The 16909-nt window shown below is 45.1% G+C and overlaps 1 protein-coding gene across 3 annotated transcripts in view; it reads right to left on the reverse strand.

Moving 5' to 3' along the window:
• Window positions 1-16909, reverse strand: part of ATP13A2 (ATPase cation transporting 13A2) — a 44490-nt gene that overhangs the window by 17607 nt on the left and 9974 nt on the right. For 2 of the 3 annotated variants that reach the window (XM_075190440.1, XM_075190442.1), the window contains exons 2-10: window positions 3646-3722; window positions 3395-3562; window positions 2803-2861; window positions 2496-2610; window positions 1986-2065; window positions 1789-1866; window positions 1419-1488; window positions 712-846; window positions 309-375 (exon numbers count right to left, since the gene is read on the reverse strand). In XM_075190440.1, the coding sequence (XP_075046541.1) occupies window positions 309-375; window positions 712-846; window positions 1419-1488; window positions 1789-1866; window positions 1986-2065; window positions 2496-2610; window positions 2803-2861; window positions 3395-3562; window positions 3646-3722 (849 nt within the window). Of the gene's footprint in view, window positions 1-308; window positions 376-711; window positions 847-1418; window positions 1489-1788; window positions 1867-1985; window positions 2066-2495; window positions 2611-2802; window positions 2862-3394; window positions 3563-3645; window positions 3723-13058; window positions 13203-16909 lie in introns of those variants that run through there. The other variant, XM_075190441.1, reaches the window with a different exon arrangement.

Raw genomic sequence — 16909 nt, forward strand, 5'->3', positions numbered from 1 at the left:
GAGTGCCACCGATGTCCGGCTGTGCACAGTCAGAAATCTCAACATCTTTCTGGGGCGCGAGAGAAAGGAGCGGAGATTTTAGTAAAAACTCTGAAGCAGGGCGCCTCCGCGGACTGTTCCAGGGACACAACAAGGCACCATGCGGCCAATTGAATCCCCCCCTAAAACTCTCTGACTGACTGTGGTAACAAGACGTATAGAAGAGGCGTGACACACAACAGATGAGAACAACGATTTCTTTAGTAGCTTTGACCTGTACAAATACGGATATTCAGCATTTAATTTCGGCCTTTGGCATCGTCTCTTACCTCCCCCCGCCCGTCGCACTCTTACGTTCACCACCAACTTTACCATATTCCGCAGGGTCACACTTTGCTGTGGGAAGAGATACATACAGTCCTTTAGTACTGGAACAATGCATTATGGGTGGCACAGTCTGCGGAGATCACGCGGCCACTAGAACTGCTGTGAGCAGCACATTGAGATAGACGTTGTTTAGGATCTAGACCGTTCCTAACAGAGAACGAATCATTTTCTTACACCATATGTAAACGCCCCTTAAAAATTTTCATATGTTGATATTTTATACAACTATAGATGTGCGTAGTGCAGGCTGTATATGTATATAACTAAATGGTCATATCTATAGGTTATAATAGAATATCTTAGTAATTTGCAGTGTTTGTGTAACCCACCAACATAGGATCTCACCTTCCTGGTTTCATACAGCGACACCGCGATGGAGATGATGGATATTATAATGATACAAACAGCGTAGTAGTAATAATTATCACACAGCCACAAGATAATGCTGAACAGCTGGAAGATGTAGAACGGATTCAGGACCTGCGAGGAGAGAGCGAGAATTACGCAGATTCTAGAAGCGTCAATGTGTCTACTGAGCGCTACTGCCCCCTAGTGACAACATGAACATCTACCTCGTTGTGTTAGTACATAGGTGTCTGTACATGGAGGGCCGGATTCATGTTTGTGTGTTGTATCTAATGTGATACAGCACTGCGCACGCACAAGAACAGACATTACGCCAATGAACGCAACTGCAGGGTATTCATGTCCGCACGGAGCTACATACGAAATGTACCATATAGGCAGAGCGTATTACACCCAGATGCATATGGAACCGTATCTTGAGACGCGCTTGGATTCAACGCGGCAAAACTACGCTCAAGTTGCGTTCAGACATGAATCAGGCCCAGAATGTAGAGATCCCACTCTATAAAATTAGGCCAAGTGTCCATCTGTGCTGATATTTGTCAGTCAAACCCGATATACTGTCCTTTTCCATCCTCCGTCTGTCTGTAGGGGGCGCTGTTCTAGCCTCTATACAAGGCAGATTTAGCGTGCCGGATCATGTGACATCTGAAGCCTGCGCTCAGCGACCAGATAACACTACTCACTTCCTCGATCAGCAGCTGTCCGTAGGATTTCACTGGGACGTCAATCTCGTTCTGACCATAAATTAACTTCCTGAGTGAAATGAGAAATGAACAATCAGACCAACGATTCACAGCTGACAAATTGCTTTCACTGCCTATAACCGAGTGTGACCTGTAAACCAATATCTGTGTTTCACTTCAGCTCCCTCAGTTACTGGATCCACATGTCAGGGCTGTGCGGTCGGTAAAAGGCGAGTCCGTAATTTAATATATGTTACTAATTCCTGAATTTTATTTCTGGATTCATTGATATGTGAGCTCTGCTGCCCCCTAGTGTACACAGTTGGTTACAGCTGGGAAAGAACCCAAAAGGATCGGGTCTAGTACTCACCTATTATCGTGGTCGCCCTGACTCAGCCCAGACTTGTATTTCTGTATCTCCCCACAGACGATCCCCTCGTCCAGCGAACTGCGAGCAGAGAGAGAGAGATATTACCGACCCCGCCAGCAGCTCCGGCACTGTACTGTAACTATTCGAGTGCCGCATCCGGGTGGATCATACTAGTCGTGTGTCTCTGGTCGCCTTACCTGACCTTGACGAAGTCCATTGAGCGGTCGCTCCAAATGTAGCGCATCCCTTCAAACAAGAAGTAGCGCAGTACATTTTTCTGCAAGGCAAAGAAGATGATTACACGTCTGTACCTTAAAAATAAATCTGTTTCCATTTACCGTTAGGGAAGCTGCCAAAATATCCTCTTACAATCAAAAAATCAATTTCTACCGGATCACTGGACGCCTGGATTATTTGGGATCTTATGTTGCCCTAAGCAGTAGAGTCGCCCAATGAATGAACCCAACAAACACTAATATGCTGTGTATCGGTCCACATCGCTCGATCCCAGAAATATCACTGTCTACATCACCCCTAATTTCAAACCCCCCATTATAGCCCCGTGTACACCGTTCACCACTGCCGGCCACACTGGTTAATGTACAGAACTTTATTCTGGCTCTGGTAAACTGGTCTGAAACGCTGACGTAGATTAGTGTAAAACGTGGCGATTCCTGCGCAGCTCGTCACGTTTCCTACAACCTCACCTCCTCCTTGTAATGCAGCCGGATCGTGTCCTTAAACTCGTCATCTTCACCCACTCCGAGAACCACGCTGCCCCCTACCGCCGTACTCAGCCGGTCCATGGCCTCGCTCTGCAGGCTGCGGAAGAGAATCGGATTAGAGCGAACACAACCGGAGCGCGCAGGCTGCGCAAACTGATAATCATTATCAAGAACGGACGTCATATATTGGGACAGGAAACAGAACTTCCATTCAAAGATAACAACAAAATCAGTTCCAGACTTTGCAAACAAAAGTAGTGTCCTTTCAGGGTGTAACATCAGGACGTACCTGAGATCGACGCCATGCTCCACCCGTACGTCCACTATACACGTCTGTCCAAACGTATCCTGGAACCACAGACAGAGCAGAATTACATGATAACAAGAACCACAATGTCACATGTTCTAAAGGAAAAACGGTTTATGTTAAACATACTGGGCCCAATTCATTATCAGACAGACAGCCGTATACTGCGTGAAAATGCTCTGCACATGCGCCAGAACAGGACTTACGCCAGTGAACACAAGAGCATGCAATTCGTGTCTGAACACAACCGACGTGTGTCTGCAAGTAAGAGAAACTATAAAAATGCATTATATGCACAGTATCTATAAAAAAAAAATACCACCTTTCCTGACTTAGATGATGCAGAGAGATGTTCTCGGACGAAACTGGGCTTAAAGTAATGAATTTTTTTACTAAAATACCTGTTTATACCCAATTTAAAATGCGAGATCATATTTTTTTTATACGAATAAGTGTCAGCAACTCTGTTGGAGCGTTTTACTTTCATATAGTCTGTATAACAGGTGGGAACACGGTTCATTAAACAGTGTAACATAAACATCAGCAGATAATCAGAGAGGACCCCCGACCTCACCTTAATGACCACGGTGTCAGCCGCAGCCAGGGGGCAGCGCCGGTGCGTCAGCAGCACGAACAGTCGCGGCTTCCAGTGTAAGACGATGAGCAGCAGCCCCAGGGTGAGGGCGCAGATCACGTAACAGATCACCGTCTGCCATGTTACCCTTCGGTACCCACAAAGCTCCTGCCAGGGAGAATCAGAGCATCGCGTCAGTCACAGCCGCGTCAAGGTGATGTATGGCGGACAGGGGGGACCAGGATACTCACCATGCAGGGTGGGGGTGTCCAGACGGGGAGGGTCCCGTAGTTGGTGGTCTTTGGATCCCTCAGCAGCTTGCTGCTATCTGCAATACAGAGATCACAACATGAGAACGTTTATTTACACAGCGCCATACAGAGAATATGGGAAACCACCACGACACAGAGCAACGTCACACAGCAGAGTGCCAGGGGCAGGGTCACGCCGCACAGCAGAGTGCCAGGGGCAGGGTCACGCCGCACAGCAGAGTGCCAGGGGCAGGGTCACGCCGCACAGCAGAGCGTCGCGCACACAGGAGAGCGCGGCAGACAGCACCTCATGTCTGTCAGCGGATGTCAGTTGTTCCTAGCGGCCTCGCAGTGACCAGACGCCGCTACACGATAATGAATGTTGGATCCAGGGCCTGATTATCCAATAGGAGAATATAAGAGAATAGTTGTTCTCCAAAGTAAAAAGAAAACATGAAATATAAATGTAGTAAAGTTTTAATCTTGACTTAGTCCCATGGTAAAGGCTGAAGACAACGAGTCATCCTAGGACGGGCGCTTGAGGATAACAGAGTAGGAAAGAGACAAGGATGGAGACTGGCACAGGTATGACAGCCCCCTTCGTCATCATTTATTTATATAGCGCCACTGATTCCGCAGCGCTGTACAGAGAACTCACTTACATCAGTCCCTGCCCCATTGGGGCTTACAGTCTAAATTATCCAACACAGACACACACACAGACTAGGGTCAATTTGATAGCAGCCAATTAACCTACCAGTATGTTTTTGGAGTGTGGGAGGAAACCGGAGCACCCGGAGGAAACCCACGCAAACACAGGGAGAACATACAAACTCCACACAGATAAAGCCATGGTCGGGAACTGAACTCATGACCCCAGTGCTGTGAGGCAGAAGTGCTAACCACATAGCCACCATGCTGCCCACATCTTCACCCTCAGTAGCGCCCTGTCGCACCACTCTTCTGCTGTACAGCTCTGATTTTAGTGAAAACAACATAAGTGACTATTGCTGTGACCCATTTCAAAAGTCAAGTTGTGCAGAGTTTAAAAAAATGGCAAGAACATAAACATTAGTGAGGTAGAGGATGGGGGTGGGGGGGGCTTGGGGGGTGAAGAAAGCCGGATATTAAATCAAGGACCTTGGCGTGTAAGATGAGTGGGCGCTAGGAGCATATTAGCCTTTGGCGGCCTGAACCCTTAATCAGACCCTGATTGGATCAGCTCAGAAAATCGGATGTAGCAGACAGGCACATGCTAGGTATGACGCAGCAGATCCTTCTGGATGAGATATACTGACATACCTGGCCTGCGGTGTGTCACCCGGTCATAAGGAAAGCAGGAAATTTACCGGCTAACTGAGCAGCGTTACTCTGCAGGCTCCAACACATGGACCTATACGGGAAGACACACTTATGTGTATTCTGCGTCAGTCGTGTATCCCGACCTCTACCTGACCCTTATTGATCCCCTATAATCATCCTTATCTCCTACACTTTCTATGACTAATTAACCACTATCTCCCAGTAGCTATTACAGCAGATAATGACTCACATAATGACTGTACGTCTTTACATCCTCATAGACGTAAGCTCTTTGGTCCAAACACCTCAATCCTGCTCGGTCCTAAATTCTCCGCACTTACTATATACAGTTGGATTCTTCGGATGCGCTTTTATTCACGTTACCAGTTTCTGCGTTAGGACTTCTGTACATTGGTGGCGCTGTATAAATACAGTACGTACATCAGAGCAGTCCACTGATAACGTATACAGGAGATTAATGCCACAATCATGTCCCAACGCTGTTACGTCACTGTATAGACATATAGTGGTAGCGAGCGCTGGCTCTGTGTAAGGACCCCTCTGCTGGGGCTCAGGGACAAATAAAGGGGGTTACATCCGCTCGCAGTCTCTAAACCAATCTATTGACGGACAGGATCGGATTACTTACTGACAGGTGTGAATCTGACTGACAACCATCTATAGATACCAGCACTAAACCTACTTCCCAAAATACACAGGTTATCAGGAGATTATTCACACACACATTATCTCTGGATAAAGTCCAGACTGACACAATATAGATCACATACAGGAGAGGGGAGCTCCCGGGAAACACCATCCAGGGAGCGGACTCCCAGCAGAGGTGGTAATTAGCACAAGGAGGAGGATGGGCTTCTCTGGAAGTGACTTACCACCTCCAAAGTACTGACCAATAATGACAGGACTACGATGTCAACATGTGACCAACATACACTGAAATGCATTATATGACGTGTTCGGAGATGGGGCTGGTTTTGCAAGAATGGAATCTGAGCGTAATCTCCCAGCTGATCATATATTACACTACCTGTCTGTAATATACTCAGCGGATGTCCCCACACGTCAGCTTACAGAAATACACGTAATCCTCTACCAGAGTCTCATCCTGGCCATAGTCCCTGTTCCTACCTCTGGTTTGCCCTTTGCATCCTGCTGACCACTCCTGATACTGAGCTTCTCCTGTTATGTCATAATGCCTCTGGTTTGCCCTTTGCTACCTGTATCCACCCTCTGGAATCTCACTGCCTCTGGTTTACCCTTTGCTTCCTGCTGACCCCATACCGAGGTCATCCTCTGATTTGCCATTTGATTCCATTACTGCCGACGTGCGATTTATACAAAGTCTTCCAGATATAAAGTTCTTGTATCAAGAGACATAGGGCTAGATTTACTAAGCTGCGTGTTTGAAAAAGTGGGGATGTTGCCTATAGCAACCAATCAGATTCTAGCTTTCATTTATTTAGTACCTTCTACAAAATGACAGCTAGAATTTGATTGGTTGCTATTGGCAACATCCCCACTTTTTCAAACCCGCAGCTTAGTAAATCTAGCCCTAAACCACAATACAGACGGGATAAATCCCGATGTGGTCTCAGGTGGTTACACAGGGCTCTCTCCCAACTCCGGGGCTTTGGGTCAGATTCTGACCAGGCCGATATCTGGGTGGTTTGTATATTATTAATACTACCAACATTTATTTAGATGGCGCCAACAGCTTTTGTAGCGTTTTGCAATTGGAAACAAAAAAAACCACAGCAACAAAACAAGACTGAGTAATACAGACAAAGTAACTGGGAATGGGAGGAAGTGATGAGTGGAAGAGAGACACAGAACGGAGGTGTCGAGTCGGGAGGTATTTGGAGACACGTGAGGAGATGTCGATGCAGGTTTGTTGATGGAAAGGGAGTCTAACTGCTGCATTCAAAGTAGATTGTAGGGGTGAGAGTCTGGGAAGACCAGTAAGGAGGAAACTGCAATAGTCAATGCGGGAGATGATGAGGGCATGAATTAGAGTTTTGCAGTGTGAGATGTACGTATTCGGGAAATGCTTCTTGGATGTATGTAATAGGATTTGGATAGAGATTGGATGTGGGGGACAAAGGACAGTTCTGAACCAAGGATCACACCAGAGAGCCTGTAAGGTGGGATTTATAGGTGTCCACAGATACGGAGATGTTAGGTCAGTAACTTCTTTTGGATGGTGGGAATATTAGCTCTGTTTATGGAAGATTGAGTTTGAGTTGACAAGAGGACATCCAAAAAGAGATGGCAGAAAGACCGTCAGTAACGCAGATGGTGAGAGATCCGGAGAGGACAGATAAATGTTACTCTTGGAATAAAGGTTCTATTCTATGTCCGATCTTGTCCGTCAAGTAGGATACAAGAACTTGGGGAAGGGACGATGGTCAGAGGGCTTGAGCTGGGAGGCAGAGAAGAGATTTAAATGTATTAAAGAGGCATTTGGAGCCAGAAGCCTGAGCAGGGGTGAGACATAGGGAGTATATATGTTTGGCAGTGCCCGGAGTGGTAGAGAGCTGTATATGTAAGAAGAGGTAGACTGACCCATAACGTTCTACTTTGCAGGGGTCTTGTCTCCTCGTGTTCACCTGGTATCCACAGGGGGCTCCGATTTCCTCCCTTCCTGCTCAAAGACATACATAGCCCCCAATGTGTGTACTTGTAAGCATGTGGCGGGAAAATTAGATTGTAAGCTCCACTGCCCCACGGACTGAAGCGACCGAATACATTATCTTATTGCACAGTGCTGCAGAACATGGACACTACATTATGAAGGAAAGCGAACACCTTGCCGTATACATATTTATACTCAATGTATATAAATATATCTCACACTCAGGACAGAGAAATAGCCAAAAAAAACCTGTTTTAATTTAACCCCTTTTTAGGCAGTTTCATGTGACGATCTTCATGCTAATTAAACCCAACAGGATTCCAGTTGCTGCTGGTCTCATATTACCTGCGGCGCTGGAGATTAACACAAAACAAAGGGCAATAGATTCATTTAATTTGTGTTGTCACTGACACAAGGCAGAATGAAGAGATATAATTGCTGTCACTTTCCTGCTCTGTACGAACATAAAGAACAAAATATACGAAATACAACGATAAGTCGCTACAGCAACATTGTGCATCTTATATATTTAGTGTTTCACAAAAGAGGTCTGATGTGGAAGGTTGTAGGGAACTCACTATGACCCTAAATCAGGTTTAGACAATGGGTCTCGCCAGCTGTTGGGGGAACTACAGATCCCAGCAGGCACTGGCAGATGATTTTATTACCAATCACTATTTTGGTGATATCTGACCATAGAACAGAACATACATCCACCAGGTAATATATTCTGTTAGTGGAGACTCCCTGTACTCCCTGCACAGCGGGTGTCAGTGTGTTTACACTGAGTCACAATAATACATTTATGTTCCAGCTCACGGCTTTCATAGAGTCTGCAGAGAGCAAACAGAGTCTGGTTACAGCCAAGGACTGGAGCATAATAATAACTATTATACTATATACACAAAATAATAAACGTCGAAACAAATCTGCTGTAACTAAGAGCCCAATGAGGTCTCGTAGATTACACAAAACAGATCAAACTAAACTAATTGTTTCCACAGGAGTAGGAAAAAAAAAATCCCAAAAACTAATGAGATTAGATGCAAAAATATTAGCACCGGTTCATTCACAGCTGATCATCCAATAGGCAACCTAGGTACCGTGACACACTTTTCATGTGTGTTTTTGGGGATGGGACCCAGTATATGGCCTAGGGCCCCAAGGAGTCAAAATCGGGCTCCGGATCAAACAGGCTGCATTAGTAATAGACAGAGAGAATCTCTGGAATGGATACAAGCTGCAGAAAGGTAATGTCATGTTCAAGTATATCCATTAATTAACTGATCTTGTTCCAATTAAAAAAAGATATGTGGCAGAAACACCCATTTTGCTCTGTTAACTTACATTATTTTGGTTGGCAAATGCAGTTAAAAAGCTGATACTCTAACCCTGCTTTAATGTACAAATATATAGAGGAGTTTGCATTACAGTAACACAGGTATAGTGAGCTTAAGATTTCTAGTGATAAAAATCAGGACTGTCCTGCGTCAGACACCTCCGTACAGAACATCACAGGAACTCAGAACACATCCCATACACCAGCCCTGTGTACACATTGACAGAGGAGCCATAAACGCTGGAGACGTATTCACAATAAAGACTATTTTAGGCTCCTCTAGCCCAGGTACGTGTGGAGGCTGCCACCTTGGGAACCGACCTACCTCACAAGAGCAAAACAGTTTCCAAAGAAAAGAACACTGAACAATCGCCTCTCAGCCGTCATGGAAAAGGTGCATTTAGTTCCAAATATCCCTGGTTCTCGGTCAACTTTTACAAATGTTAACTCAATAAACTCACCTATTAAACTGAAATAATTTGGACTTCAGCAATACTGTAAACACACAAATATCCACCCTGCTGTCTTAATGGGTTTACTATTTCTGGAACGGTGTTGGCCCTTGGGAGCCCCACTGCTTCCTGGAGCTCCCAAGGGCCAACACCGCTCCAAAAATAAGAAAACCAACACAGTCACAGGTCCGTCTGATACACCTGACTTTACAGGACACTTAATGTCCCCTTATCACTATATAACAGAACAAATGTCTATAGATAATGGACACCGGCTTCCTCTGGAGCACATCTTACTCACCTGCAGAACCAGCGGTTCCTCATTCAGCCCCCGTTGGATGGTAGGAGAGGAGGGTGGGGGACAGGTCTCCTCCACCTGTACGAGCTCCGTGTAACAGGTGTGACTGTACTAAGAATGCAGCCTGACCACACCCAGCCCAGTGACAGATATACAGGTTTTTCCATCCTGCCCTCAGATGTTTTAAAGCTGTACTAACCCTGTGCACACAATGTATTACTAGGGGGGCTGGTATTGGCTCCCGGTTAGGTCATGAAATAACCAACTACAAAATCCTGGGCATTTACTACGTTTTTATTGCCAAAACTTGCAAACTGCAGATGTGATTATGTACCAGATCCTGTATATAATGACTGCAGCTAAATATACCTGAGGAAGATACACAAACAGTGTCCTGCTGCAGGATATCGTTATATTGCACCAATAAACGGGAAAATTGTGCAAGCTGTTTTATGCACATGTAATATATATATATATATATATATATATATATATATATAACCGCCCCCTTCATTAATTTCTTCCTTAAAAATACTGCTTAGCTTAGCCTCACTTATGTGTAGAATTCATGATAAGAGCGAGGGGACATCAGGAAGGCCGTCATTGCGTGTCATTATTAAGTATTTAAATGTTTTTATTGCATTGGTGGTAATACACCTCTATATGTAAATATATGATTGTATCTTTAATAGTCAGGTCATTGTATTTTTTATTACGACGCTATAATTTTTCTTTAATAAATATACAAACTAAGATTCCTATATTGAATAAAATACCTCTCATTCACACAGTCTCTCTCGGTCTTAAACTACTTTGAATATTAATTAGAATCTCATGTGTAACTTGCAAAACTTGTAATGTAAAAACTAGATTTGCACATATATTTAGTATAAACACAGCCTATTGTATTCACAAGTCATATGTAAACATAGTAATAAGTAGGTTTCCACACAGAGTCTACACACAATGATTATGGGAACCAGGCCTTGATTTACATTAGATAGAGTGGAATCTATGTTTAGTAACCTAATAAAAAAGTATTAAGTAAAAGGTTTAGAGTCTTGTAAAATGTCACTAACATATCTGTTTTACATGTCGGCCCACGATCTAGAACAGATACCGTTTGGAGAATACATTTCAATCTATGATCTAGAACGGCAGCCGGAGGTGCGTCATGTGTTTGATATGGAAGGTTATGAATAAATCTTCCCAGGCTCCTTTGTTTGGTTTTCATATCACTGTGTGTGATTAAAGTAAAGGATATCCTGGGTTCATTGCATGAAACTGAACACAAAACCCTGATATCACGTCCATTACAGCTCTGAATAAAAGGGATTTATTCATTAAGGTGTAGTCGTGGTACCTGGGGCATGTGTGGGGGACTGGGATGGGCTCCCACTTCAGCTCTATTATTCCTCCACATTAATACACCTGATACTGGGGTTTAAGGCACCCTGGAGAGCGAGTCCTGTAACACAACCTCAGACAAAGCTACATGAGCTCCCTATAATGTCTGAAACGTCTCGGTACATTTTAGACTTACAAACGCCACCAGCGAAAACCTCAGCGGAGGCCGCGTAGCGGAAGACGACACTTTATATTAACAAGCACACAGCGTAGATCTCGATAGCGACATTGCGTAGGACAGACAACATCTATTGTCCATCTCAAGAATATTAGGGGTCACCTTTTAAATCCACGGTATAAAATGCTCTCAGCCAGCATCATGTGCCTGTATAATTGTTACAGACTTCTTAGCTGAATTGTAATACCATTATAATCTACAGTACCTATAGCTGTGGCATATTCACAATCTACACATACAAAATAATTACCAGTTATTTTAAGCACCACAGATGTTCAATACAAGGGGCTTAGATAAACCCAAATTAAGGGGTAATTCTCGTTAAAGTAATATATTGAAGAACTCTAGAGAGGTTAATAAATGAATAATCTGTAAAACAGGAAGTGCGAGATCCCGGATAGTCCCAGGTTATTGTTCACTGAATATAAATCTCCCAGTGACAGGTTTACACAGTAACAGAAGTGGAGAAACTGGAGCGGCCTCAAATTATTAGTTAAAGGGGCTCTAAATATGAAATAACCCTAATAGTCCTACAGGGGGGCAGCTGTCAGTCATTACCCAGGACTAGCAGACAATTCCTCCCACCTACAGCTGTGTCTTAATACAGCTCCTCCACCCAATTTACGAAAAGTGCATCAGCGAACTGCTATAGTATCATATAATTACCAGGGTATTTATTATAGATCTGTATACACATAGAAGTGCAATATCTGAAAACTGCAGAAATAGTTCTAAATTCTCCAACGTGAAAGGGATCCTAATAACTCGGCCTCTGTGCATGTAACATGTCAGTAGGTTCTGCTGTACAACGTGCAAATGGAAACTTTACCGTAAAAGGTCACCTGTGATTATCTGCAGGTCTACCTACCTACAGACATGTGAACGTTACCTCCACAGGGGAGGATCGGGGCCCCTGGCACAGACATGTGAACGTTCCCTCCACAGAGGAGGATCGGGGCCCCTGGCACAGACACAGACATGTGAACATTCCCTCCACAGAGGAGGATCGGGGCCCCTGGCACAGACATGTGAACATTCCCTCCACAGACAAGGAACGGGGCCCCTGGCACAGACACAGACATGTGAACATTCCCTCCACAGAGGAGGATCGGGGCCCCTGGCACAGACATGTGAACGTTACCTCCACAGAGGAGGATCGGGGCCCCTGGCACAGACATGTGAACATTCCCTCCACAGAGGAGGATCGGGGCCCCTGGCACAGACACAGACATGTGAACATTCCCTCCACAGAGGAGGATCGGGGCCCCTGGCACAGACATGTGAACGTTACCTCCACAGAGGAGGATCGGGGCCCCTGGTACAGACACAGACATGTGAACATTCCCTCCACAGAGGAGGATCGGGGCCCCTGGCACAGACACAGACATGTGAACATTCCCTCCACAGAGGAGGATCGGGGCCCCTGGCACAGACATGTGAACGTTACCTCCACAGAGGAGGACCGGGGCCCCTGGCACAGACATGTGAACGTTACCTCCACAGAGGAGGACCGGGGCCCCTGGCACAGACACAGACATGTGAACGTTCCCTCCACAGAGGAGGATTGGGGCCCCCGATTGGGGCCCCCGAGGCCAGGCTGACACCAGGAGGAATCTACAGAGACACAAACTGGTTTCACTGGTTCCGAAGCCGTCACGGTGCCATTTACGTCTCACTGCGATAAACAGATAACTGACAGACTTGTGAAGATCTAACCGGCTTCCGCCCGGCTGCAGGGACCCCCAGAGAGAGGCGCATCTGAAATGTAAAACAAGACTCCTTACCTGGGACTTGTAGTGCCTCCATGTATCACAGATCTACGGCACCTGGTGGCCCTTACATCGCAGGCTGGGGCCGATTACTCTCCAGGACTAGCCGAGTGTTGCTAGGTGACCTGAGAGCGGCTGTATGAAGAGGGCACTTATCCGTTACCCCCCTGGTTTAATTAAGCAGATCAAAGACTCGAGCAGCCAAGTTATTATCTCTGCAGCCGCACGGATCCCAGATGTACGTCCTGTATCTCACTCTCTCTACAGTATATATTATATAGCCGGTAATAACAAGTATATATATCTACTGGGGGTAGACGAGATACAACACTGAGCACACACGATGTAACATCTCTAATCCGCCTAGTTTGGAAGGAGATATTTGCATAGATTCAGAGACAGGATATTTGCTCTATAGCCCGGGGTACAATACACCTGCTTTTTTTTTTATTTAATCTTTATTTATTGAGTGGTGACACAGAGAATGAGCATCACCCATGACAAGCTCACCAGCGGTAGGATTGGTACAGTTTTTTCATAAAGTATTATATGTTGGCCCTGTATAGCCAGGAGAATCTGTGTGATTGACAATTTTTTTAGTTGCTCAAACCCTTTCCACCAAAAGTGTCTGGGTTGGCTCTGACTGCTTGGACTAAAAAGGATTGGAATAGGGACTTCTAGTAGTGTTAATGCAAATGATTCTCATCCAGGAACAAAGCCCATCATGGTGGATCAGGTCAGGTAGGACCATGAGATTAGCTAGAGGTTAGGCAACAACAATGTCACGTTGATGGTAACCGGTGAGAACGGCGTCAACCAATTCCTCCAGAGAGTGGGGAATTACGTTATCTGTCCCAAGACCTCAGGGAAAATCGGGAAAGATTGGAGTTAAGGTTAGTTGTAAAGTTTTCAGTAATAATCATGATGAGGTTTATTATTATCCTTTATTTGTTTGGCGCCACAAGGGTTCCGCAGCGCCGCACGCTGTACAAAACAGTAGACTATACAGGGTAAGACATTACTGAACAATAAACACCAAACTTCAGAGGCTCCAGGCAGGCTAATGCAGTAAGGACGGAGCAGAAGAACAGGTATGGATACAGGAGGGAAGAGGGCCCTGCTCAAGTGAGCTTACATCCTAAGGGAGGGTGAACAAGACTCAGGCACAAAGGGAGTCAGTTGATGCATATGGGAGGGAGAAGGGACCGGGAGGAGAGAGGGGAATATGGGTTAGGTGGAAGGATGGTAGGCTTTAAGGAAGAGGTGAGTTTTAAGTGCTCGTTTGAAGGAGCTTAGATTGGGAGAGAGACGGATGGAGCGAGGGAGGTTGTTCCAGTGAAGGGGGGCTGCACGGGAGAAGTCCTGGATTCTGGAGTGGGAAGAGGTGACCAGGGTGGAGGAGAGGCGACGGTCATTGGCCGAGTGCAGGGAGCGGCGAGAGAGGAAGATGAGTCTTGCAGCCGCATTGAGAATAGAGTGGAGGGGGGGGGGGAGAGGGGGAGGCCGGAGAGGAGGTTGCAATAATCGAGGCGGGAGATAATGAGTGCGTGGATGATGATTTTGGTGGCATCCTGAGAGAGGAAGGGCCGGATGCGGGCAACATTGCGAAGCTGGAAGCGACATTGCGAAGCTGGAGCAATCACTTCCATCGTGGGTTCGCTTTTCCAGTTGCTCACATACAATAAAGAACACTAAGAGCTCTTTGTCCCCCGTGAGCTTTTGCCAAAAGTCTCCCTGGTTTGTTGCCCCTATGTTAATATTTATTACTACTCTTAATACCAAACGCGTCTCATCGCCTGATCGTAACATTCGATCAAAGTACTGAGTTTGCCGGGGCCGTGTTTTATCCAGAGGATATCTTCACGGACAAGACCTGGAATACGTTCAGCTCATTTCCGCAAAGGTATCAATGAATACTGTAACCGAGCGAGTGGACTAGAATCTGTTCCTAATCACAGGATTAAATCCTTTACATGCCGGTTTCAAGATTGGCGTCTGGGACTTTATAATAAAGATGTTGTACTGATGGTTCTGTAGGATAACGGAGAGTTCATGGATTAGTTTAGATTCCATCAGTGGCTCCGGAGCAGCACCGAGATGCTACTGAACGGCTGCTAGGCCAAACCTCCTACTAACCTACATGGTGATGGGACTTAGAGAAACCAGTAATTAATGATGCAACCAGGATTATCCAGCTATATAAGAAGCTTTACACAGGTTATAAATAAACTCAGAGATAAATCGATGAATTTATTCTGCGCAAGTCCCACGACCTCCAGACAATAACACCCAGGGACACATGACATAATGTGACACCGACGGAGGATTAACATTAATCTGGTCATGTGACCTCACCTGAGGCTGAGCATTAAATCTCAGCACTATGAGGTACCTCCGGCTCTGACCTCGTCCAACGGGAAGAGATCTGTAGACAATATAACCGCCATCATGTACGTCCCATGAAACACATGTAAATTAAACATTTAAGTTTTACTAAAGTATAAAGATCTTCACATTACTTGGTGTCGCACTGCGCTTAGCAACAATTAGCGTTTTAGCTGCAATTTTTTAACTTCAAAAATATTTTACGTCCATCAGTCAATACCAGAAGATCACATTTATCACAAGACATTGCTGGGGTTTATGTATTATTCAAGCACTTGCAAGACCTCAACGAGCTACGTTCATCAGAGAAGCGACTGTCAGAGACAAATTAAACATATTTGGTGACATCGAACCTCCCTTCATCTGACAGGGATCACCCAGGGGTTATATTAGAAGCTTTGCAGCATAAATCATCAATTACCAGAAGACTTGTCCGATTTGTCATTAAAGTCTGCCCCCCAGTGGTGACTTGTAGAACTGAAGAGCAGCCAACATCATCATCATCATCATCATCAGGTCATTCACAGGCCATGTATGAAGCACACACACTATCTGCACAGACGTGTATTTCATATGTGATTTATAGGTCTGACCTGCTGACCGAGCAGTGTCACAATAAGAAAAGATTTCTCAAGAAGAAGTTTCCCCTCCTTAGGTCAGCACTTGCTGAGATGTTGTAATCACAGTTACAGCCTGACAGCGTGTGAATGGTTAGTGACACAGAATCCAGGACACGTCTATTTATAAGAGACTGGGTGTGGCCTGGTCATGTGACCTGGTCAACTCTGCCAAACTACAAGTCCCAGCATGCCCTGGAGAAACAGATATTATTGCTTATTTATATCATCACCATTTATTTATATAGCGCCACTAATTCCGCAGCGCTGTACATAGAACTCATTCATATCAGTCCCTGCCCCATTGGGACTTACAATCTATATACACACACGGGTCCATTCAGTTATAAACCAATTAAACTACCTGTATGTTTTTGGAGTGTGGGAGGAAACCCACACAAACACTGGGAGAGCATACAAACTCCACACAGATAAGGCCCTGGACGGAATTAACTCCATGACCCCAGCGATGTGAGGCAACAATGCTAACCACTGTGCCGCAATGCTGCTCGATGTTTCCCAATTCAGGCTCAGTGGTGATTTTTTTTTTTATGTAGGTTGTACAGGGCTAATGACCACCCAGCTCTAGTTTACAAAAGATGGTTGTAAAATAATATTAATGATATATTATATATAGGCACACAGTTTTCAACTACTATACATGTTGAGTAAATAGAGAACAGATAGGTCCATTGCACCATTAACAAACCATTTATAATTCTGCGCTTTTGTTGAAGAGGATTGGGCATATTTTGACTCCCTCTCCTCTATTACAAGAACATGGTGTAATATATAGGCAGAAAGTTAATCAGATTATTTTTATTATAAACTCACCGAATTCTGAACAAACATCAAAAAGTGCAA

This window comes from Mixophyes fleayi, chromosome 11, assembly GCF_038048845.1.
Source record: "Mixophyes fleayi isolate aMixFle1 chromosome 11, aMixFle1.hap1, whole genome shotgun sequence".
Lineage (NCBI taxonomy): Eukaryota > Metazoa > Chordata > Amphibia > Anura > Limnodynastidae > Mixophyes > Mixophyes fleayi.